Source organism: Leptosomus discolor, chromosome 3 (genome assembly GCF_034619465.1).
Source record: "Leptosomus discolor isolate bLepDis1 chromosome 3, bLepDis1.hap2, whole genome shotgun sequence".
NCBI lineage: Eukaryota > Metazoa > Chordata > Aves > Leptosomiformes > Leptosomidae > Leptosomus > Leptosomus discolor.
The window spans coordinates 6462532-6484863 of NC_141393.1; the positions used below are offsets into that span (position 1 = coordinate 6462532).

The window sequence follows — 22332 nt, forward strand, 5'->3', positions numbered from 1 at the left end:
TTGCACCCTCCCTTTGTCTGTGCTTTGATTCCTTTTGTTTTCGCTGAGATCACTGAACTGCATGTGTTTTTACTGCCTTTTTCCATGCTTCTGCTATGGCCGTAGGACTTCTTTGTGAATGGTAACTCCAGGCAGGTAAGCAAGCATCCGCAGGAGCCCAGTGCCTGTGCGTGTGGGGCTGGGGACACGGGGGACGTGCGGGCTGCTGTGGGGGGTTAACGTGTGGCGAAGCAGGGGTTAAACCAGCAAGGTACAAAGATGACCAGGAGATGCAGCTTGAAAGCTGAGTAAGAAAGAAGCTGCCCTCTCTGCTGTCTGGCCAGTCAACAAAGCCAATGTCTGAGTCCAGGGGTTGGATTTTCAGATTTGGCTTGACACAGAGAAGCTCTTACCACTGGGCATTTTTGCTTGTCAAAACGTGGAAATAAATAAACTCATAGCTACGGGCTGAAGCTCTCTGTTTCGTCGTGGTCAGAGCAGACAAAGCACATGAGAGGGGCAGCTGGTGGTAGGTGACTTAGGGCTCACCTTCCTTCACCTGCCACTGCCTTCATTCTATGCCACCTGTCCCAGCAGCTTCCCGCTTCTCATAGCTGGGGTTTTTTCATTCAAACAATAAAAAGAGTAAAACGTGGGAACTTCTGTGCTCACCCTCAACCCATGCCGTGACTGTGTGCCAGCTCTCCTAAGCTCATAGACATTTAGTGCGGATCCATAGCGCGTGGGACCTTGCAGCTCCAGGTTATGTTCCTTCCAGAAGGATTGAATAGCCGGCTTTTAATTGATTAACCTTACTAAAACATGTAATACGGTAAATTAAAACCAGGGGCAACATGAACCCCTTTGGCAACCCTGCAAAATGGCTGTCATGTAAATCTGCCCGTTCGCCTACAACCGCAATTTGGTATATTGTTACTCATTTGAAGGTAATGTATTTAAGCTGCTTAGGAGATGTAGGTGCTTATGCCACGCTGATTCCTGCTTTCAAATCCCGTATTTTGGGAGAATTTCCTTGAAAGAGCAACAAATGCTGCAGGTTGCGATTGCAAGTCTGGTAGCTTGTATTGGTTGGCTTGCTCGGAAAGACTGATGCGTGAAGGGCGACTGCAGATGTTTGGAGCAGGGGTGAAGAACAAGAGTGATGCTGAGTGTGTGCAGCAGCCCGTAATGAAATATTTCATGTGAGGATTTAATGAAGTATCACAAGTATGTATGCTAAGAAAGCCTGGCTTTATTTATTCAGCAGCGCCTGTGTGTTTGCAGATTTTTAAATCTTCCCTGTCTGAGAAAATATTTACATTTCTAACCAGTGGCTTCAAAGCCAGCTCTGGTTTATGAAATGACTTACTGTGTTTCAGTTACAGGCGATGGGTTTTACCCATAACCCGTGGTGACACTCCTGATTAATGGGGGCCCGCTGTGTATCACGCTGTTATGTGCTGAGAGTACTAAATGTCTTTGCTTCTCCATGGCATTTCTCCAGGTTTGGTTTGTTGGGGTTTTTTTTTGTAGAAGGAAGATGCCATCGATGACACCTTGAGTTCCCGGCATAAAGTCAAGGAGCTTTCAGTCATAGACGGCCGGAGAGCTCAGAATTGCAATATCCTCCTCTCCAGGTACGATTAACGCCTTCTCACCCTCTGGGGAGTGGGGGAATGAATGCTCGATGCCCTGTCCAGCACTGGGGGGTGCTCCTCATCCCCGGGGAGGTGTTTAATGGCAGAAGCCAGTGCAGGAGGAAGGCCAGTGACACCTGAACCCAGCTATAGCCTTACATTCAGTTCATGGTGGGGTGGCGCTTAGCTGGGTACGGGGCAATTCAGAGTCCCCTGAAAGCCCCAGAGGGGCTGGGGTACCCGGTGAGCCTTTATAGGGCGTAGGAGGGGGCTTGATTTTACCTCTTAGCTTCCTCAGCCTGGGTTTTGTTCGCTCTTTGGTGGCGGTGGAAGAGGGTCTCTGTTAGGCTGGGGAAAGCTCTGTCTATCAGCAGGGTGTGGGGAGCAGCAGCATAATTCAGCTGTGGCCTGGTGGCCCGTGCGGGTGTCCTGTGCCACATCTGGATTTCAGGAAGGGAAAGTCCCCCTCTTACAGCTGCCCAGCCCCACTAGGATGACAGCCTCCCACACGCCCCTCACCAGGCGGGCTCAGCACTGCTACCAGCAATTTAATCCCATCCCCGGCTTGCTGCCAAGAGGATAAAAAGGGCCTTTTTTGGCAAGATAAACTACACCAATAAGACTGACTCCTGAGAAAGGAGAAGCCAGGCTGTGGTGGTCTGAAAGGATCAACCATCAGCGTAGCTACTTGGAAAAAAAAAAAAAAACCCAGCAGCAGAAAATGCCACTTTTTTCTGACTCACCCAGAAAAAAGAAAAAAAAACACCCAACAGCAGTAAAAAATAGCTCCATTCAGAAATATTCACTTTGGAAGCGCAGAAGCTTTTGTGCCACCCAGGACCGGCTGGGATGGAGCAGCATCGCTGGCAGGTTGGGCTTGCAGCCACAGTGCCCAAATTCTGTTTTCCCGGACCGTGGGTCAGCAGAGCCGATGCCTCTCCTGGGCAGCCCAGCTGATTTCCTTCCCTCGAAAGCATGCAGAGGCTGGTGCCTGCAAAAAAAAAAAATCCTCTGGGTGAGTAACTCATGGTCCTTGGTGCTTCTTCAAGCTCTCCTGGAGGTGGTCTGCAGCCCTGCAGGCAGCTGGAGCGATGAGTGCAGCGAGCCATGAGCTGCAGCATTCAGTGGTAAAATTGCTGTGTTTATGGCTGTTTCTGCTCTGGGTTGCTTCTGGGGATTTTCGTACTTTCTAGCAGTCCAAATAAAAAGGACGATGATGAAAGCGGAGTTTAAAGCAGCCGGCGAATGAGTACATCTGTGGCAGCCAGCTATTAGCCAGTAAAGCGATGGGATTCGGGGCACTGGCTGGGCTGCTCCCCAGCATACTTAGGCTTAGAGCAGTTGGAGTGGGTTTAGGTGTAATTTAACCAGAGGTTTAAGTGTATAATTGAAAGTTAAGCACACAAATAGCCCCTTCAGTGGGAAGGGGAGCTACCCAAGCACTTAACTTCAAAGGCATCTTGTGTATCTTAATGAGTGAAGGTCTTAATTTCATCTCACCAGCAAACCTTTCTCTTCCAAGAAAGCGATGGCTGGAATCGAGTCTCCAGTAATTAATCCACAAAAAGGGCAACACAGAGGCTGCTGCCTCTCTGCCTTCCACTTCGGGTTGTTTCCTAGGGAAGAAGCAGGGTGAGACCTGCCCTGCAGGGTGGTCCCCAGGCCCCTTATAACGGCTTTTCCCAGGCACATCCCCCAGCATCAGGACCCTGCGGGGACGAGCAGCTCTCGGGGAGCAGCGGCTTGTGCCGGCCACTGCTTTGGAGGTGCTTTGAGGTTTGTCCCGTGGTGCTCCCGGGGATGCGTGGGTGGAAGGGCCAGCCGGGCAGGGCATTTCTCTAGCCCAGCAGCAGCAGCCAAATCTGCCCCTTCCCTATTTCTGCAAGGGACCACAAGTTTCTCTCCCCAAAATCCCTTTGGGTGATTTACTCTTGATGCCAAGCAACTAAAAGGAAGAGCAGTGTCGAGGTGAAGCCCAGGCATCCTGCTGGTGGGGCTCAGGTCCATCCCCTGCATCTCCAGCAGACTCCGTGGGACCTTGGGCGAACCTTTTCATCTCTGCCTGCCCCAGCTGCCCATCCCTAAGCTGGGCAGAGCAGCGGGTCCTTGGTCCCAGTGATGCAAATGAACTGGTCTCGCAGGGTGGCTCGCTGCAGCTGGGCTGCTGCTCTCCTGCCTCGCTCACGCGGCCACCGTGGGGACGAGCAGACTTACACATGCGAAAGGACCTGCAAGCTTGGCCCCTGATTTAGCCCAGACGTTTGTAAGCTCACCAGGCATTGTCTGGCTTGCAGCGTGGAAAGATTACAGCCAGCGAGATACTTTATCTCTCTCTGTAGATTTATTTTTTTGCCGGTTTCCCTTGCTTTGGGAGAAATTACTGCACAGTGAGATCACTGGATTGTCCTCTGGCTTGTAATGCAGCACAAGAATATTTTTAACGCTTGCTTTTTTCTTTTTTTTTTTTGTGGAGAATGCTTTGCCGATGTCAGTGCATTATCAGGTCTTCCTCCGCGAACCCACCACGTCCTTGCTTTTGCTCCCTGTGTACGTGTGTGTATTTTTAGCGCTGCGTTCTGCAAGATGCAAATCAAGCCCTTGCTCCGTCGCTTTCTGCCTGCGCTGGTGGTGAATGGCTCGTTTGATTCCTCTCCCCAGCGAGGCGGCGTGGAGCATTTTTCTCAAATGAATGTGGCTTTTCAGGAGGGCGCGTCCCTTTGCCGGCGGAATTCGTTTTTCCCCTTCACACTTATTACGTCCTCTGCGGGATTCTACAAAAGCCGCGCAAAATAGCCCCGCTCTTGTCAGGCTGGCGAGCTGTCACTTCGCATCGGCGAGCTGCTGGCTTTAAATCCCTGTGACAGCGAGTCCTGTGACCCCGTTCCTCTCAGACGGCTCGCGTTCGACAGCTGCTGCCAACAATGATAATTATTGTGGTTATAGATAAGCTTCTAGCTTTCACTGGCCCCTTTCCCATCAAATTGTCTGAGAAGCTGTTTTCTTCTGGCGCCCCGCGCTTGCTCTCTGCCGATGCCGGGGCAGGCTCTTGTTCTTGGCACTGGGTTTCGATGATTCCTGAGAAAAGTTTTTTCAGCCTCTTTTTTTTTTTTTAAATGTATTCTATTATTGACTTTGCTTTCAATGAGCAGGGCTTACAAAAGTCACCCTCATCTTTCACCACCATCCTGGAGGTGAACACGGTGGAAAGTGTGTGCTTTAGGTGCTCAGTTTGACTTTGGATGAGGGGTAGCTGCCTACCTGCCCCCTTCTCCCAGGAGCATTTTTGCCTCCCAGGGTTCCCCCAAATGTCCAAACCCATCCAGTGCCTGCTTTTCACCAGGGTTGGGACCAACGTGACATTTGTTGGTGGTCTGAGCTCCCATGTCGTTGCCTGGGTGTAAAAGGAGTCCTCCTGCAGCTTCGTATCCTCCTCGGGTCGTGTCCATCCTGGCCACTGCCCTCGTACGGGACAGGCAGGGTGTCCCCAGGACATGTCTGCTCATCGCTGCCAGCATCAGAGGGGACATTTTCCATGGATCCTGGGTTTGGTCCTTTGTGGGGTGACCCTAGCAGTTGTCGTGGCCACTGCTCAGTGCAACCTTTGTGCTTCTTCCCTTGGCTGAGGTGAGATTTTAACTTGCTCCTCATCTAACAAACCCTCTCTTGGGGGGCTCCCTCGAGCAGGAGGTGAGAGAGGACTGGGTACAGGATGAGAAACATGAGTTTATAAGCAACAAATATTTACTTGCCAGGTCTGTAAGATCCACCAGCCTCGATAAAACTGATCCTTCCATTCATGTCTTGAACAAAAGATTTCAAGCTAAACCGAGCTCTTGCTACGCTGGTCTTAGAGACCATCACCTTTCCTACTTCAGCTTCATCTTCCAAAAGCCAGCTCTATGGTCTCAGTCTGCTCCCTGAAGAGATGCCAGGATGGAAAATACCTTCCCCATTTTATTACTCAGTGATCAAGTAAGCTCCCAATCTTCTTGATCTGCTGATCAGGTTGACGCAAGGTCTCACATCCTGCCATAGGATGTGTTTCTGGCTTCAGCTCGTTCCTTTGAGCCACATCCAGTGTTTCATTATCCCTTGGCAGCGCTGATCACTGAGACTGGAGCGATGGGTTTCCTTGAAGCCCACAAGCATGTCTTTTCATTAAAATGTATGTGTTGCAGTGGCTTTAACCATCCCTGCAAGCTGGGTAAGAGACTACTGGCAGACAGAGTTGCAGGAGTTTCTGGGCTTTCCCTCATTTGCATTTAGATTATTTTATCAACCGCAATGCAAAAACGTGAAGAAAAATATGTGTGGTTTTGCAATCAAAGCCGTTGCAGGGAGCGGTCACGGGGAGTGCTGCAGACATATTAAACTGTAATTAATGGCTGCTGTAGCCCAGGAAGGGCTGAGGGCATCTTTCTGTCTATCTATTGCCTCAGCTCGGTGCAGGCTGCTGGGGGAAGACCAGCCCATTGTTGTTTGCTGTGATACAACCGTCTGTGTTTTTAGAAATCTCCAATTTGAGGCCATGTCTTCAATTCCTGTTAGGTGAAGTCGAGGAAGAAAAAGTTGGAGGGAGGGCTGGTTTCCAACCTGTTACACTTCAAAGCACCTTGAATCCCTACCCCTCCAAAAAAAACCCTATTGCGTGTCCTAGGATGCTGAGCATTCAGTTCCCCAAATTTCTCTTTCTTCCTAGAGGAAGACTCCAGCCAAAGGCAGCTGGGAGAGGTGAGGGAGGCAACGTTCAAACCCAAGAAAAGCAGCAGAAATTTTCCTTAGGGGTTGTGGCGATGGGTTGAGGAGCAGTGCTGAGCTGCACTTCTGAGCCCGGGCTGGGCTGTGCTGCAGATGGGGAGCGGACCCCACAGCCCTCAGGCATGCTGGCACTGCAGGAGCAGCACTGCTACGGGCAAGAGTTGCATACAAAAGTTATAAATTTTTAATACATATATGATACTTACAATACTTATATAAAAGTCTATAAAATAGGGGACGGCAGCTGCAGTGCGGGGAGAGGGAACTGGCTGGTGGGCTTTGACCCCCCGTTCGCAGCAGGGCCAGGGCTGCTCTGTGCTGTGCCTTGGCAGAGCACGGTCCTACCACGTTTCCCACGTGTCCTTCTTCATAACTCGCTGTATAACGTTATTTGTGATGGTGCTGCTGGCTGGGAGCTAAGCTGTTTGCGTTGCGTGGGTGTGTAAGGAAATGCTCCTGAATCTTGTCCGATTGCTGGGCTGGGGGTAACTGTCCTTCCCCTCCACCTCACAGGCTGAAGCTCTCGAACGAGGAGATCAAACGCGCGATTTTGACGATGGACGAGCAGGAGGACCTCCCAAAAGACATGCTGGAGCAGGTCAGCAACATGTCTCATGCTCCTCTGTGGTTGCCTCATGCAAGGCACTCGGGACCAAACTGCAGCTTTGCAAAGTGTGTTGGGGCCCCAAATTATTTACCAGTCACATGTTGAAAAACCACCCAAGTGGGCTAGAGCAGCAGAAAAGCAGTTTGGTCTTAGCAGTGGGGTTGGGAGCAGCATGGCCTCCCTGTGCCATGCCTGTACCCAGGTCTGCCCTGGGACTGCGAGGCTGAACCGGTTGCCCATTTTGTGGCTGTGGCTTGAAGTTTGTGTTCGGTGGGCGTTTATTTTTGAAAGCTCATTGAGCCTTTGTGCAGTCCTCAAAAAGGGAATCCCATTTTTCACCCCCTCTGGATCCCTTTGGAAGCATTTTATCCACCTGTCCTTAAAGCTGGGCCGGTAATTGCGCTTTCAGCGGAGACGTGGGAGGATTCATTGCACAAAATTTCCATCTGCAAATAGGTAGAGTTGCAGCAGATGAGACTCCCTGACATCTCTGCCAGCGCTGATGTTGAAACCTCCTTGGAGCAGACACAGTACATCTGTTGTAAAACCAGAGTGATGGCAGGGCAGAAGCAAGAGACACTAATGAGATGGGGTAATGGGAGGAAGGTCATAGGGAGAGCGATAACACTTATTTCACCTTTTTTGCTCCTGAAAAACTGTGCATGGACCTCATGTCCACGAGTGTGCTTTCCCTTGTTTAGCTCCTGAAGTTTGTTCCTGAAAAGGGTGACATTGATCTCCTGGAAGAGCATAAGCACGAGCTGGACCGCATGGCCAAGGCTGACCGGTTCCTCTTCGAAATGAGCAGGTTGGTGGCCCAAGGGACACATGTTTTGGCCAGTGGCTGCATGGGCTGGTTGTGAGGCGGCTGTTTCATGGAGCCTGGTTGGGAAATACGCCCTGCTTGCTGTTTTTCACATCAAGAAATGAGTGGGCCAAAGCAAGGTGCTCCCACTCATAAGGATCACTTGTGATGCTGTGCTCCTAAAATCAGGGTTGTGCATCCCAGACAAGCAGCAGCTGGATGGAGCAGAGGTGTGAGGGGTGGGGAGATGGATCCTCTGGAGAGAGGTGTTGGCTTCCCAGGGGATGTCCTGACACATTTCCCCTCTCGTTTGGGGGAGAAAAGCTCAGTCTGGCACAACTCAGAGAAAGACCGCATCACCTGCATTGCGGCCCAGGTGGGAAGTGCTGTTTGAATGGTAACGCGACGCTCCTTTCCCCTTCACAGGAACATATCCTCATGAATACTCAAGACTGATGTATGTAGGTTTTTCCCTGTTGTGTAGATGAGTCCCACTCCTTGCCTCAGGGGTGACTCGTCCCTGAGGCTCCTGAGAATATATGAGATGGAAAGGAAATGTCATTTCTTCCTGCTCCTGGTAGCAATCATTTAAGGCTTAGAAGTCTTCAGGGATGAATAACCTTATCTTTTGCATGCACATCCTCTAGAGGTGCTGGTTTAAAATCTTGAAGCTCCTTATTTAAATCCAACTGAGTATTGAGCTCTTTGAATTTCTTAGCTGAACTTCAAGCAAGTCTCTTGTTTGCAAAGTCAGTGAGTTTTACAATCTGAGATCATACTGGGAGATCAAAAATAGAAACACTCCTGTCATCCCTGAGAAATGCACTGATGAACACCAGGGTGATGCACCATGTAGTTGCTGAGCGTCAAAGGCAGGCAGGATGGAGCTGTGAAGCTCAGACCTGAGCCCTCGGGGCTGGAAGACACTCAGAATTAGCTTTCCTATTGCAGGTCACCTTTCTTCTTCACAGTCTCTTGCCCAAGTGTTGCTACTGTGGCTCCATCTTTTGCAAAGCACAACATGCCAGTGCAAATATTTTCCTTGATTTCCAGCATGGCTTTTTAATTTACCCTGTGGTCTGTAACCAAGTGTGATGTCTTTGTCACCTCTGATTAGCACAACAGTGTAGCCCATGGCCTTGTCTGTGAGCACATCTCCCATGGGTCCTTGATCCAGATGACTCAAATCAGACTGCCATTTGCATACCAGTGACATCTTGTTTAGCCTAAATACAACTGACACGAGCAGAGCCGTCCGTAACTTTCCCAGGAAAGGGCTGGATTGGGCTGTGTTGGTGGCTTTCCAGCCCAGGCCATCATTTTGAGGATCTGAAGGTCCAGTTTCGTTAGTGCTGGTAGTTGGTGTGCCTGTGTCCAGCTGCAGCTCATCACAAAGCCATTGGGAGCCCAGACCTCATCAGCATCTTTGCTAAGGAGTGGTTGTAAAAGAACTGTTTGTTCATAGCAATGGGGTGTAAAAATGCACTTGTTGAACCTGCTGAGTTAAGGATAGGCTTAAGCACGTACTTAAGAGCCCACCTGGATCCACCCCAGGACAGCTGTAGCTTCAGTTGTCATTTTTTTCCCATCCTAGCATAGTTTCATGGAGAAATGCAGTCATTATTTTTTAATCACCATGGCTCAAGCGTGCTTTGTAAGCACAGCTGTGAGCACCAGAGCAACCGAGCTCTGCCTGGAGCAAGCAAAGCTCAGCCTGCACCTCTTTCTTTTTTCCAGGATAAACCATTATCAGCAAAGGCTGCAGTCCCTCTACTTCAAGAAGAAGTTTGCAGAGAGAGTTGCAGAAGTCAAACCCAAGGTGGAAGGCAAGTGACCGGACCTGCTAAGGGGCTCTGTGCTGGCACAGGGAGCGCTCGTAGGAAGAGCATCTCTTTTGTGCCAGGGCAAGCCTGGTCCACATGGAGGTTACAGTGACATGGGGGAAGGAACGGAGTTGGTGGTCGCTCTTTGGCCATGGGGGCACTGAAGGGCTTGCTGCAAGGAAAGGGGACCGGTGTGCTGACATGGCAGGGGTAATGTCCCACACTTTTTCTGCTTTCAGCCATCCGTGCTGGCTCCAAGGCAGTGCTGCAGAGCAGCAGCCTCCAGCAGCTGCTGGAGGTGGTCCTGGCCTTCGGCAACTACATGAACAAGGGCCAGAGGGGCAACGCCTTTGGGTTTAAAATCTCCAGCCTCAACAAGATTGCAGACACCAAGTCCAGCATTGACAAGTGAGCAGCCCCTGCCCTCATCCTCGGTAGCATCCGCGGGCCCCTGGGATGTTGGGGGAATGGAGGGGCCGTTAACGTGGCCTCTGGGATGTGGGTAGGTGGGAACGGTCTCCTCCCTCCTGCTGCCCCATCTGTTGCATCTGATGATGCAAGTGTCCATTTTTTGAGCAAGACAGGTTTTGAGGGAAGCCAAGCTGCAGATCAGCGTGGGAGTTGATGGGGGCTTTCCTTCCTAGGCTAGCTAAACGTCAGCCAAGGCTGATTAGGAGGATCATCCTCCAAATGTTTTTTTCCCCCTTTTGAGAAGCCAGGAGCCATCGTGCTGTGGCACAGTGGCCGGAGGAGGCATCCCAGGGGCTCCTCTCCACAGGAACACCCTCTGCAGCCCCCTCAAGCTGCCGTAGCCATCTCCTGGTGCTCGCTCCCACACCGAGCTCTATGCACAGAGCAAGGGGAGCTGTGTCAGGTCTCAAACCTGCCTGGTCTCATCCATCAGTAAAGACAGTGGAGGACAGGAGCGGTGATGCTCAAGTCACCTCCCCTGGGTTTTTCCTGCAGAGGGCCCTTGCTTGCAGGGACCAGGCTGCTCTGCACCGTGGCTTTGCATGGGACAGACCCATTCCATGTCCTCAGACAGGCAGCAAGCAGCATCCTTGCAGAAATCCCAAAATAGTTCATTACCAGGGTCGGGATTTAACCAGCGTTTTCAGCTGAGCTCTCAGCTCCCCATGGTGCCGCCACGCTGACCTCGCCGCTCCTTTCTCCTAGGAACATCACCCTTCTGCACTATCTCATCACTATCGTCGAAAAGAAATATCCCAAAGTCCTCCGACTGCATGAGGAGCTGCGAGACATCCCGCAGGCAGCCAAAGTCAAGTAAGCAGGAATTTAGGTGGTGCTTAGGGAGTGCCAGGAGCGCCTCTCCCCTCACTTCAGCCTGCCTTTCCATGTCACCCTCCCCTCCTCACATTCCCACCCAGATCCTGACCACCGGGCTGGACCCTGTGCCGGCCCGAGAGCAGCCCCAGAGACAGGAGCAAACATCACCTGATGGCTTTAACTCTCAGCCCTTGCAGCAAAGGGCTGCGAGCCTCCGACCGCGAGGGAGGAGAGCTGCTTGGAGCAGCCGTTTCCTGTTGTTATCTCACCGCAGAAGCATTTAATTAATTTCTAATGGTACGTTAAGTAATCCGGGAGGAAGCGGTTGCGGTGTGGCTGCAGATAAAGGGCAGCTGTTTATCTGCCTGTGGTGGGGAGGCTTTGCCTGCGGCGTGGGCAGGACCAGGCAGCGGTGCCAGGGACTCACCTGCCTCCAGGTCCTGCCTGGCCCTCATTTCTCCACCAACATGGAGCTTCTGGTGTTTGCAACGAGCTTTTAAACCCTGCCTGCCTCCCGGTGACCTCTTTGGAGCAGGCTGCTGCCGTCTCCCTGCCCATGGAAGTCCCTGTTCTGCGACGCCCTTAAACACACACTGAACTTTTTAAGTGCAGGAGGAATCTGCTGTCGCACTGCAAAGCCCTCAAGTATGTGCTGAAGTCCCTCTGAAATCAATGGGGCTCTGTTTTGGTTTTAAAGTTCAGCGGGAGCTTATGGGCTTTGCTGCTTCGGGGACCTGAGCAGCAAAGATCACACGTTTCTGCAGTCAGCGCGCGTTTGTGTTAGCCGAGGACATGAAAAGGGCCTGAAATGGCACCTTTTTAGAGAGGGGATGGCAAATATGCACAGAGTTCACGGTGGCTCGAGGGTCTTTCAGGTTTCAAAGTGCTCTTGTAGCAATAGTGGCTTCCCCACAGAAGGTCTGTAATGTGCGGAGCAAGCATCCTCGCGTTTAAAATGTAAAATAATTGTCGGCCATAGGGATTAAAGAAAGTGAGAGGACAAACCTTGGTGTGCGAGGAGGAGTATGTGGCAGCTGTGCTTGTCGGCATCGGCTGAGAACGTGGTTGAGCAGGGCACGCTCCTTGCTGGTGGAGGCTCCAGCTTTCTCATGTTAGTGTGTCTGCAGCTGTTGTACAGATACATGTATGGGAAAGAAAACATCTGCGTAGAGGGGGTTTTTTCCCCCTCTAAACTTTATCATTTTGCTCTAAACTGGACACCGTATGTAATATTTGGGTTTGGTCCAATCTAGAGTGAAACCAAAAAGTTTCTAAAGCTCTGGAAAACCCTAAATTCCTCCCAGCCCTGCAGCTGTGAAGCGAAATTGCTGTCTCTGTCAATCCCACTGCTAGTAATGAACTGCTGGAGCACAGGGCTCCCAAAACTCCATTTTCCCAGGCTAAACCTGCCAGGAACGCTTGCCCCATGACCCGACGTCAGCTTTTCCAGGGACCCCAGCCCTAGGACAGACACCCCTGGAAAGATGTCAAGCCTGTGGTCATCGAGTCTTTGTGAGAAAGCTTCCCCTCAGATGTAGTGGTAGAGACCCGTAAGCACTTGAACTCCAAGCTCATCAGGGGCTTGAGCCTTGTGTAAACAAAGTCAGGGCCAGTCGTGATGATTTATTTTCATTTCTCTATGTTTGGGTTGTCTCCCTTTATGAAAGCCTCACTGCTAGGAAGGATGCTTTGCATGGCATTCACCTAACCATCACACCCTGAAAAACTCTCCGCTGTGCACTGGGACAACAAGCCTATCTTCTGCTGGCCCTCGAGAGGGGAAGAGAAGTCTGTACCCAGCAAAGCTCTCCTTTTGCTTGGAGAGGTCTGAAGGCTGCTGAGCTTGCTAAGCCTGCACAGTGCCCTTGATTAAAAATACAGAAAAGTGCTTTGCTTTAAAACAAGCACCTGCAGCCACTTTGAGATAGGCAGATGTCCTAGCTTAGAGGCTGTCAGTCCAATTTGCTGCCTGAGACACGCTGCTCTGCAAACAGGAGGCAATGTGTGCAGCGCCAGGGTCTTTTCAGTGGAAAACCGTGGTCGAGTTGGTCAGAGAGCTGTAGACTTTGCTGGGGAAGGCTGAAAATTAACATCCTGCCATTTCCAACAGCATGACCGAGCTGGAGAAAGAAATAAACACTCTGAGGAGCGGCCTGAGAGCGGTGGAGACTGTAAGTATTGTTTAAATCAAATATAGTCCAGCCTGGCTCTGAGCGCTGCGGCATCCCTCCTTAGGGAGGCAGGCAAGGGAGCTCCCAGCAAAGCTGCTTTTATCTCACATCCTGGAGATCTGTTTGTCTTTCCTTCCTGCCCTGCACGTGCGCCTGTCCTCTTAGGGCTGTTTTGGCACCAAAGTTACCGTGTCTGGTTAGGCACGTGCGTGGTTTATACGTAATACTCCAAGGGAGGCTGAGTAAGTCTCGTGATTGATGCCCATGGAGGGCCTGTGATGTGCTGCGGGTCTGCGTTTGGCTATAAAACCACAGAGGGCTGGGGCTCAGGCTAGGGGAGCACTTCTGTAGCCTGGCTGAAGTGGTGATGAAATGGTGGAGGTATCCCAAAGGACTCACTGCCTCGCTAAATTATGCCGCTTCCACAATTTCTCCTGCAGGATTTGGCCTTAAAAGCGTACTGCAGGCACGATATTGTAAAAGGCGTTGATCTGTGGTCTCACACGTGGCAGGAGGGAGCAGCGATGGTGGTGCAGCCAGTACCCATGGCACTGACATGGGCACGCACCCAGCGGCACTGCTGGAGGCCAATGGTACTTGTGTCCCTCATCAGCCAGGGCCTGACAAGATTTACATTTTTTTTTCCCCAAAGGAGCTGGACTTCCAGAAGTCTCAGGTTCAGCAAACAGGTGACAAGTTTGTGTCTGTCGTCAGCCAGTTCATCACATTAGCCAGCTTCAGCTTCTCGGATGTTGAAGATCTCCTGATGGAAGCAAAAGAGCTGGTAAGGTCACTGACATCCTCAAGATCTGGGTAGCATTTCAGCCTTTCCTCTAGCCAACAGGGAATGGATGCTCCTGGCCTTCCCAGAGCACATGCTCTGTGTTAATGTCACAGATACCTCCCCCACAAGATCATGCAAGTGCCCTGCTGAAACCTTGACATGAGAAAGGTGCTGGGCTGTTCTTCATGGTTTGTTTGGAGTGGGTGGGTGGGTACATCCCTGTCTGTCCCCAGGGCCTTTTTCCTGCACCACAACCCAGCACACCGGGAGATCACAGGTCAAGCCAACAGACTGCTTCTGGGACACAAGATGTGCTGTAGAAAGCCATGAGATACCTGTCTTATCTTTTGGAAGTGCAAGGCAGGGGCTATCCATGGGAGAGTTGTGTCCATCAGAGGAGGAGATGATAGGTCATTTGTGAGGATCTGCGTTTTGGTGAAGACGTTTCAGTCAAGCTTAGAGGGCTTGCTTTGCTTTCCGTGTCTTAAAATGGAAATATCCCAGTTTTGGTGGCTTTAGAGTTAGGAGTGTGGCAGCTGGGGCATCTTGGCCGATGAAGGTGGCAAGAAAGCAGGCTATTCTGTCTGGTGTTGATAGAAGGGGAGGGAAAAAATGCAGCCAGGTCTTCAGGCTGGACATGAGGTCACCTGAGGCTGATATCGGAGACAACCCAGGCTGCCCAAGTGACCTCGCTTCTATAGGGCAAAATAACATCCGATGCCTAACTTTGGTCAGACCTACCCAGCTCTTCTCTCCAGAGAAGAGGGAGAGGAGCTCAGTGACATGATTTGAGGCCAACTTCAGACCTGCTACTTAAAAGCTTTTGCCTTTCCTAGAGTAATGCCTTGGTGAGTGCTTCGCAGCCACGTGCAATGACCTCTTGCCATGTTGTCCTTTTCTCCCTACCAGGCCCATTTAAATCGCAGCAAAGGGGTGGACGTTGGGTGACGTCTGTGATTCCCAAGCACCTTTTGCTTCCCCTCTTTCAGCAAAGGAGCACACATCTGGTTTCCATTTCCTCCAAGAGCAGTCCTCCAGTACCTTCTCCCTGGCTGAGCCTTCATCTTGGTTGAAGTGGCAGGGAGATAGTCCAGCACAGGCCATTTTAGAGGTCCCATCCTTGACACACTGCATGAGCTACCTCTCCAAAGAGAGAAGTCCAAGCATCACCACTTCCTTCTCCCTGGTTGTACCAGTGTCCAATTGTCACTGTCCTTCAGACCATCCACCCATGCTCGGGCATTATGATTGACCGTTGCCATCCTGAGGCCATGGCTAAGCCAGGCCGCCCTTTTAAACTGTTGACGGTAACCTAGCAGATCTTCCCTGCAGGAAGGGCTGTGGAGGTGGTGACAAATGCTCTGCAATCTGTATCTTGGCTGGATCTGGAGGAGGTCCCTAGCGCCCATCGAAGTCCGCTCTGAAGCAATGTACAGTCCTAACCAATCCCATGGTTATTGGATAGGATGGGCTGTGCAAAGTGCACCGTTAGCTTTTTAAACACATGTCCAGATTCAAATTGTGTCACCGCTTTCTCTTAGGAAAGCAGAAACAACATATTGTTTTATAAACTTTACATCCTGCGAGGATAACATGTTCAGCCTTCCCCCACCTCTCCCCCGACATGTCCTGTGACATGGCAGAGATTTTAGTATCTCGATGAAAAGCAACAAGAATAACCTCAATTATTTTGACTTATATAGTGGCACCTCTCAGATTCCTCCCTGCATCTTGAAGTGCTAAGTCTCTTAAGTAAACAAAGAAATAAAAATGCTCTAAATGTCTTTTGAAGAGCCTGGGACACCGCTGCAAATAGAACTAAATCATACAGGCAGGCTTTAAAAATGTTCCTCTCGGTCTACCCAGAAAAATCAAAGAAATGATAAATCTCTTTGTGCTTTGATTTTGTTTTTCTTTTCCTTTAAGCGTGCTTATCTCCAGAATGCGCCATCACAATTTTAACAAACTTTCTGTGCACAACAAGTCTCCTTCAAACTGGAAGTGAGAACAAAGGATGTCAGTCCCAAGGTGACTCACAGGCTCCTTGGGGACCAGAACGCATTGGCAGATCATGAATGTCCTGTCCTGACCTTTGCTACGGCCTCATTCGACTCCCTTACATTAATGGTGTGCAAACAGCACGGAAGGCCGGAAAACTCCTTATTTCCCTACCCAGGGCTGTGCCTGAGCCCGGGCAGAAATGTCTTTTAGAAGTTTCACCAACACATTTGGTTTCAATAGCAGAGCATGTGGCAATGATAAATAATACCCCAAAAATACTTCAAAGAAAAACTTAAAAGTGCGAGTTTCCCTTCCCCTGCTGTGTTTACTATTAGTTTTATGTCTTCGGCCTTCGGTTCCACAATATTTTGCTTCCTTGTTTTTACTGCTGCTTAGTTAATAAAGTCGAGCCGGGGTGGGGGGAGGCTCAGCAGAGCCGGAGGCGAGAAGGGGAAGAAGGGGCTCGGGAACAACCCAGGTCGGCTTTTACAGGGCAGCAGGTAAAACATCAGATGATTTATTTCATGTTCAAGTCAAGGCTTGATGAAGCAACGCCCTGCTCTCCGCCGTGGCCGCTGGAAGTGTTCCTCTCCACTCCATCAGGTCAAAGGCTTCCCATGGTGGGTTTCACGGAGGCGGCGGGTATCTCCGAGACTGATGGACCCCTGTCTTCTCTCTTCCAGTTTTCCAAGGCTGTGAAGCACTTTGGAGAAGACACGGACAAAATGCAGCCCGACGAGTTCTTCGGCATCTTTGACCAGTTCCTTCAAGCCGTGACTGAGGCCAAGCAAGAGAATGAGAACATGAGGAGGAGGAAGGAGGAGGAGGAGCGCCGGGCGCGCATGGAGGCACAGGTGAGCGGGCACCAGCAAGTCCAGCAGCACCTGTGAGGCACATGGGGATGGCCGCCGTGTCATGCAGCCCCCATGGTGGCATGGGGAGCACTGAAGACTGGGCAAGGAGCTTCTGTGCTCTTAGACCCACTGACTTTTTACTGTTAATTACTTAATTAACGAATGATCTTGGGTTGGTGAGATCTTGGAGGTAAAATGTGCAGCAGAGCTGGTGCTGCCCATGGCTGCTGTGACCCACCAGCAGCAGCCATGAGGCTGTAGACCTCAGCCCATGGGTTCTATCAATCCTGACCAGCTCTTGTGTGCTAAGCACTGGGGTGGGAAAACGCTTTTGTTTCATGAGTTTGGGGGGCACCATGCGTGTGCTGGGCACCTCCACAATCTCCTTGCATGAGAGTGAGATGTCTCCTTTCCTCCCCCGCCATGGCACGTAGCTGAAGGAGCAGCGGGAGCGGGAGCGCAAGGCGAGGAAGGCGAAGGAGAGCGGGGAGGAGGGCGGCGAGTTCGACGACCTCGTCTCAGCCCTGCGCTCGGGCGAAGTCTTCGACAAGGACCTCTCCAAACTGAAGCGCAACCGCAAGCGCATCGCCAACCAGCTGGCCGACAGCGGCCGTGAGAGGCCCATCACCAAGCTCAACTTCTGAAAAACAAACAACAACAACAATACCCAACGAAAAAAAACGTGGGTTAGTGTTTTTGAAGTGGCTGGGTGGGGTTTTTTATTCCCATTATACTGCCTTGTGATTCGAAGCGAAACAGTGGCACGCTCTTTCTCCCCGCGGGCGAGTGTGTGTGTGTATATACTGTGTATATAGTCGGGTCGGGGGCACGGATGGAGGTGCGTGGGCAGCCCGCCTTGATGGGTGCCAGCGCTGCCTCCTCCCCTCTGACCCCCTCCGAAAAGTAGTTCTCCCCATGCACAAGCACAATGCCGCATCCACGGAGCGAGAGAGGACCCAACCCAGAGACGCCGGCGGTCCCCGTGGTCCCCAAAGGCAATGGGAAGCCACTCCCCGCTGCTCTCCTGCTCGGACCCCTCCCGGGAAGTTTGCGGGGGACGTCTTGCACACAAGCTGAGCGGTTTAAAGAAGAAAAGAAAAAAAAAACAAAGTTGACTGAACTTTAATCCATTGGTTTGTTGTTTTTTTTTTTTCTCGTTGTTGTGGTTATTCCAAAAAACTCGCAGATCCGTGCTTTGGCGCTGGTTCCCGAGCTCGGCGCCGTGGGCGCTCCCGGCGATGCTCTTCCCGTCGTCCTTGGGAAACGCTCTTTTTCCTCTTACCGCCACCTTGCTAAAGGAAAAAGTTTACCCCAAAGTGCTTACCGCTCTAACGCCGCACAGATGTATTTATACTTTTATGACATTTTCTGGCCCAAGACAGTGGGAAAGGTCGGTTCTCGGAGGAGACGAAGAGCATAGACTTTTGCGTTGTAATTTTTATTCTTACTTTCTGTTCAATGGGACAAACTGTATCCTCTGTAAAGGTGGGTCAGGACCAAAGGTCTCTGATACACAAAGGGGCTGGTGCAAAACCCGCTGGCTTTCACCCACCTTCTTTCCTCTTTTCTTTATCGGACACACAGAAGCAGCGATGCCAAGAAACGCTCGTCTCTTAGCCAGGTCCTTTTTCAACTGGTTTGCTGTTCGTTGTCATTGCAAATTTTTAAGCAGAACTACCTGTCAAATGTCAGTCCAAAAAAAAAGATAAAAAAAATAAATAAAAATAATTCAAAGCTCTCAGGGAGTAATAATTTAAAGGTTTAGAAAATTAAGAATTGGAGAATAAAAAGTAACCACCATTAACATATTAACATTTCTATTCTTAAATTATGCTGAGTATATAGAGGACTGTTACTTTTTACTTTTATTTATTTGAGGTGTGTTTTTTAAGAAAACAAAACAAAACCTTTTTATACCACCAATACTTTTGTGATCCTTATTTTTGTTTGTTTGTTTGTTCTTTTTCCTGTGGAGAGATGAGTTTGTCCCTGTTGCACTAGATATTAACACTATTTGAAATAAAGTTGGTTTGTTGTTTTTTTTGTCAGATAATCGGTATTACTGGTGGGGTATGGGATGTCAGTTAACTATATGTACTGTATAGCAAAAGTGCTGTTTAAACTAATTTGTATTAAAAAAAAAAAAAAATGGTTCTAAGCACCTGAAGGCCACGGGGTCTGCGTGCTGAGTGAAAGCTGTGAAATCTCTCTCTAACCAGAGTTGTCAAGAGCTGTGGTTTTACCATTTTGTTCTTTTCTTCATTGCAACTTTTGACGCACTGTAGATTTAAAAAAAAAAAAAAAAAAAAGAAAGAAAAATTAAAAAAAAAAGACTTTTTGAGTAGCATTTAAAGCAGTAATAAATAAAGCAGGTAAGCGCAAAAAAAATCCAGCACCTCGTATCCAAGCAGCTGCAAAACCTGCAGATTATGTTCAAAGGTGGAGTTAAGCACTTTGCTTTAAGAAGGAGGGGGAAATAAAGACAAAAGGTAATGATAATACTATTCCTTAACTAAAGTGCCTCTATTTATATTTTTTATTTATGGCTGAAAAAAATGGGGCTGATACAATTGAGGGAATGGACTTTGGGGGGATTTTAAAATATAACAAAAAAAAGAAGAAAAAGAAAAGGTTAAAAAAAAAAAGTCTGGCCTCTGATGGTTTAAGGAATGGTTGGTCACACGTGTTTAATTCGAAAGGCGGTGGGAGTCGGAAAGGGCGATCGCCTCCCGGGGTCCCTGGGTGCGGGGCTCGGCTGCCAGCACCCACCCCCGGCTCCTGCTTCCGCAACCCCAGTGCCACATCAGGACCTTTCCTGACAGATTTCCTCTTGCCCTTCCAAACCTGTTTGGTTTTTTTTTTATTATTGTTTTACAACAGCCTCGTTATCGGGCTGAGTTTGCCATTTCTTTGTTTTCTTTCCATAAAAAAAAAAAAAGAAAAAATATTATATCTCTATAAATAAATGCAAAGGCTGTGTGCAGGTAATTCCATGTGCCATTGTCAAAAACTACTTTTAGATTGGTGCTGGTGTAAGTAGCCACTCTTTTCTCTTGGGTGTGTATTTTAAAGATGATTTTTTTTTTTTTTTAATAATGCCAAAAAGGAAAAAAAAATTAATTCCATAATAATTTGTAAACTGAAGTATATGTCTTGGACCTTAGTAGCTTCGTAGTGACCAGGTAGTCTGTTAGGTGCAAGGATGTTAGTAGTCTTAGCTAGCGGGAAATGCTGTGTAATGTTATGAGACTGTACATTTTCTAAGATGGCAATATGCAATAAAGAAAAACGATTTCGGTGAGTGTACATGGTAGAGCCGTGAGTTATTTTTGGGGGGTGGGGGTGGGGAAGGGATATTTGGGGATTGAGATAGGTGTTGAAGAAAAAGCCCTCCACAGGTTGCTTTTTTTGGGGGGTGTATTTGCAGCTATTGCTGGGGCTGGCTGATAACCCCACTTCGATGCTTTCCTGTGGTTTAGGCGGGGGGGGGGGGGGGGGGGAAGGTCCACCCACCCAGCTTGGGACATCCTCATGGTCACCCACCTGTGGGCTCTGAAACGCCTCCCAGTCAGCGACCCCAGTCATTTCTCCCCACTGCGTTCTCGGTAATGCCTGTTCCCACCTTGGTGACCGGCTTTTCTAGGAGCCTGCGTTGAGGCAGCCGCCAGTTTTGCATCACGAGATCAAATCATCCCCATTTCTCCGGCCGACAGGGCTGAGCTGGTGCTGCTGGGCTGGCCAAAGTGCCTCTTGCCCCAAAGTCTATCTAGACACACCAGAGATGTTTTCTTGGCAGTAGCCCAAACCTCTCTTGGGCTGTTCACCCTCACCATGGCCTTTCCCACACACCTTTCCAGCTGGGCTCTGTTATTTTTCTTCTTTCTCCAATGCGCTCTGCATTGAGGGACCTTTGCAGCACCCAGCATCCCCAAACCCTGCTGCCTGTAGTGAGGAGAGCGCCTGCATCGTGCTCAGACCCATACGCTTCCCCCTTCAGTCGAGGCTTTCCCCAGTGTAACCAGTAAGCTGGCACTGAGTCAGCCCAGATGGGGCATCTAACATGTCCCTGGGCTTGTTGGGGCTTCCTTTGGTGCGATCTCACACAGTATGGGGGGCTGGCAGACACAGCAGATTTCTCCTGTTTATATCCCATGGCCGGTCTTTCCTCCCACAGAACATATTTATGACCCAGTGTCGGTCAGATTTGGGCTGGTGGGGAGCGTGAGGCGGTGGGGAAGCGCAGGGCTACCAGCGCAGTGCCCAGCGGTCGGGTGGGCTGGTGATGTCATGTGAAAGCAGCCCTGGGCTGTGTAGTGAAAGGACCCAAACACAAGGGGAATGGCTTCAGCTGCTCTTTGCTTTATAAATCCCTGTGTTCCCAGCACAGGGGTGCTCTAGGGTACATCCATAAGTGGATGTGAACAAGCTGGCCAAGCCCAACAACCCGATGGAGGACCTGAAATTCTGGTTAATGGTAGAGTGCAGGTTTCCTGGGCCACACCAGTGTGTGACACAGGCCGGTCCCCAGGATGGGGACTGGGTGGCGGTGGGAGATGTGATGAAGGACAGGGCATAGTTTTTTATTCAACCAAGATACCTGAGGGGGAAAAAGGCTTAGTAATTTGTGCAAGCTTCCTAGCCTGCAAACCCTTCCTCAGGGCTGAAATAGCAGTATCTATGGCTTGAGAACATAAATTTGAGCTATGACGTTTGTCATCTCAGCGGAAAGGGGACTGGGGTGGGCGCTGCGCTGCACTGGCACGGCTGTGCTATTTAAGCCCATGTCACCAGGAGCTCATGTCCACTGGTGGCCCCGCTGTCTGGGTTTTCACCTGAAAAAGTGCTTCTGTGCCCCAAATCCTGACTGCTCCCTCCAGTTAAAGCCATGAGGAAGGTGTGCTGGATGGGCCAAAGCTGCCCAGACCCACCGGTGCCAGGGGAGCTGCCAGGCATGGCACTCACGGAAGAATTGCCCCATGGGGCCACCCAGGTTGGTGACACCAAACCTGCTGAGCCAGCCTTGGCTGTGCTCCGCTCCAGCCCAGTGGCTTTCCCCATTGCCGAAGGCTGGGGCGACTGGGAGTCCCGCCAGAGCGAGGAGTGTCAGGTGTCATCTCCTGCACTCAGCCTGTTATCCTTGGCATCACACCTGGGCTTGGAAAAGATGAGTCAAGAGGTTGGGACGGCGACCTGACGCAGACACAGCATTGCATGCCTAACTCAGCTCAGCAAGTAGGACATAGGGCTCCCAGCCCCACTAGCAGCACTGCCCCTTTGGTGCCACTGGAAGGGGTTGCAGGGTGCTGGATCAGCAGAAGCTTGCTGGACTTATTGTCCAAAAACATTTATTTACTCCCAAGGGAGGGTACTACGGGACCAATGGATCTCTCAGGCTTTGACATCCCTCCTGGAGACCCTCAGGAAAGGGTAAGCAAAGCAGGGACGTTGCAGGTCCTGCTCCCACCTGCGTTGCAGCTGGAGCTGGCTCTGTCCCCAGTGCCCATATCACAGCTCAATCAGATGTTCTGGGGTAAAATTGCACTTTGCCAACGTCACGATCTCACACAGACCGATCACTCGATCTGTGGCACTTGTGCAGGGCTGGCACTGCTGGAGCACTCCAGGA

The 22332-nt window shown here is 50.3% G+C and overlaps 1 protein-coding gene across 4 annotated transcripts in view; it reads left to right on the forward strand.

The window, feature by feature from the left end:
* Positions 1-17350, forward strand: part of DAAM1 (dishevelled associated activator of morphogenesis 1) — a 56857-nt gene extending 39507 nt beyond the window's left edge. For 2 of the 4 annotated variants that reach the window (XM_086461968.1, XM_086461969.1), the window contains exons 15-24: positions 1513-1616; positions 6888-6972; positions 7683-7789; positions 9524-9612; positions 9849-10017; positions 10786-10893; positions 13007-13067; positions 13720-13851; positions 16536-16706; positions 17141-17350. In XM_086461968.1, the coding sequence (XP_086318094.1) occupies positions 1513-1616; positions 6888-6972; positions 7683-7789; positions 9524-9612; positions 9849-10017; positions 10786-10893; positions 13007-13067; positions 13720-13851; positions 16536-16706; positions 17141-17350 (1236 nt within the window). Of the gene's footprint in view, positions 1-105; positions 136-1512; positions 1617-6887; positions 6973-7682; positions 7790-9523; positions 9613-9848; positions 10018-10785; positions 10894-13006; positions 13068-13719; positions 13852-16535; positions 16707-17140 lie in introns of all 4 variants that reach the window. The other 2 variants (XM_086461967.1, XM_086461970.1) reach the window with 2 other exon arrangements.
* Positions 17351-22332: the final 4982 nt, after the last annotated feature.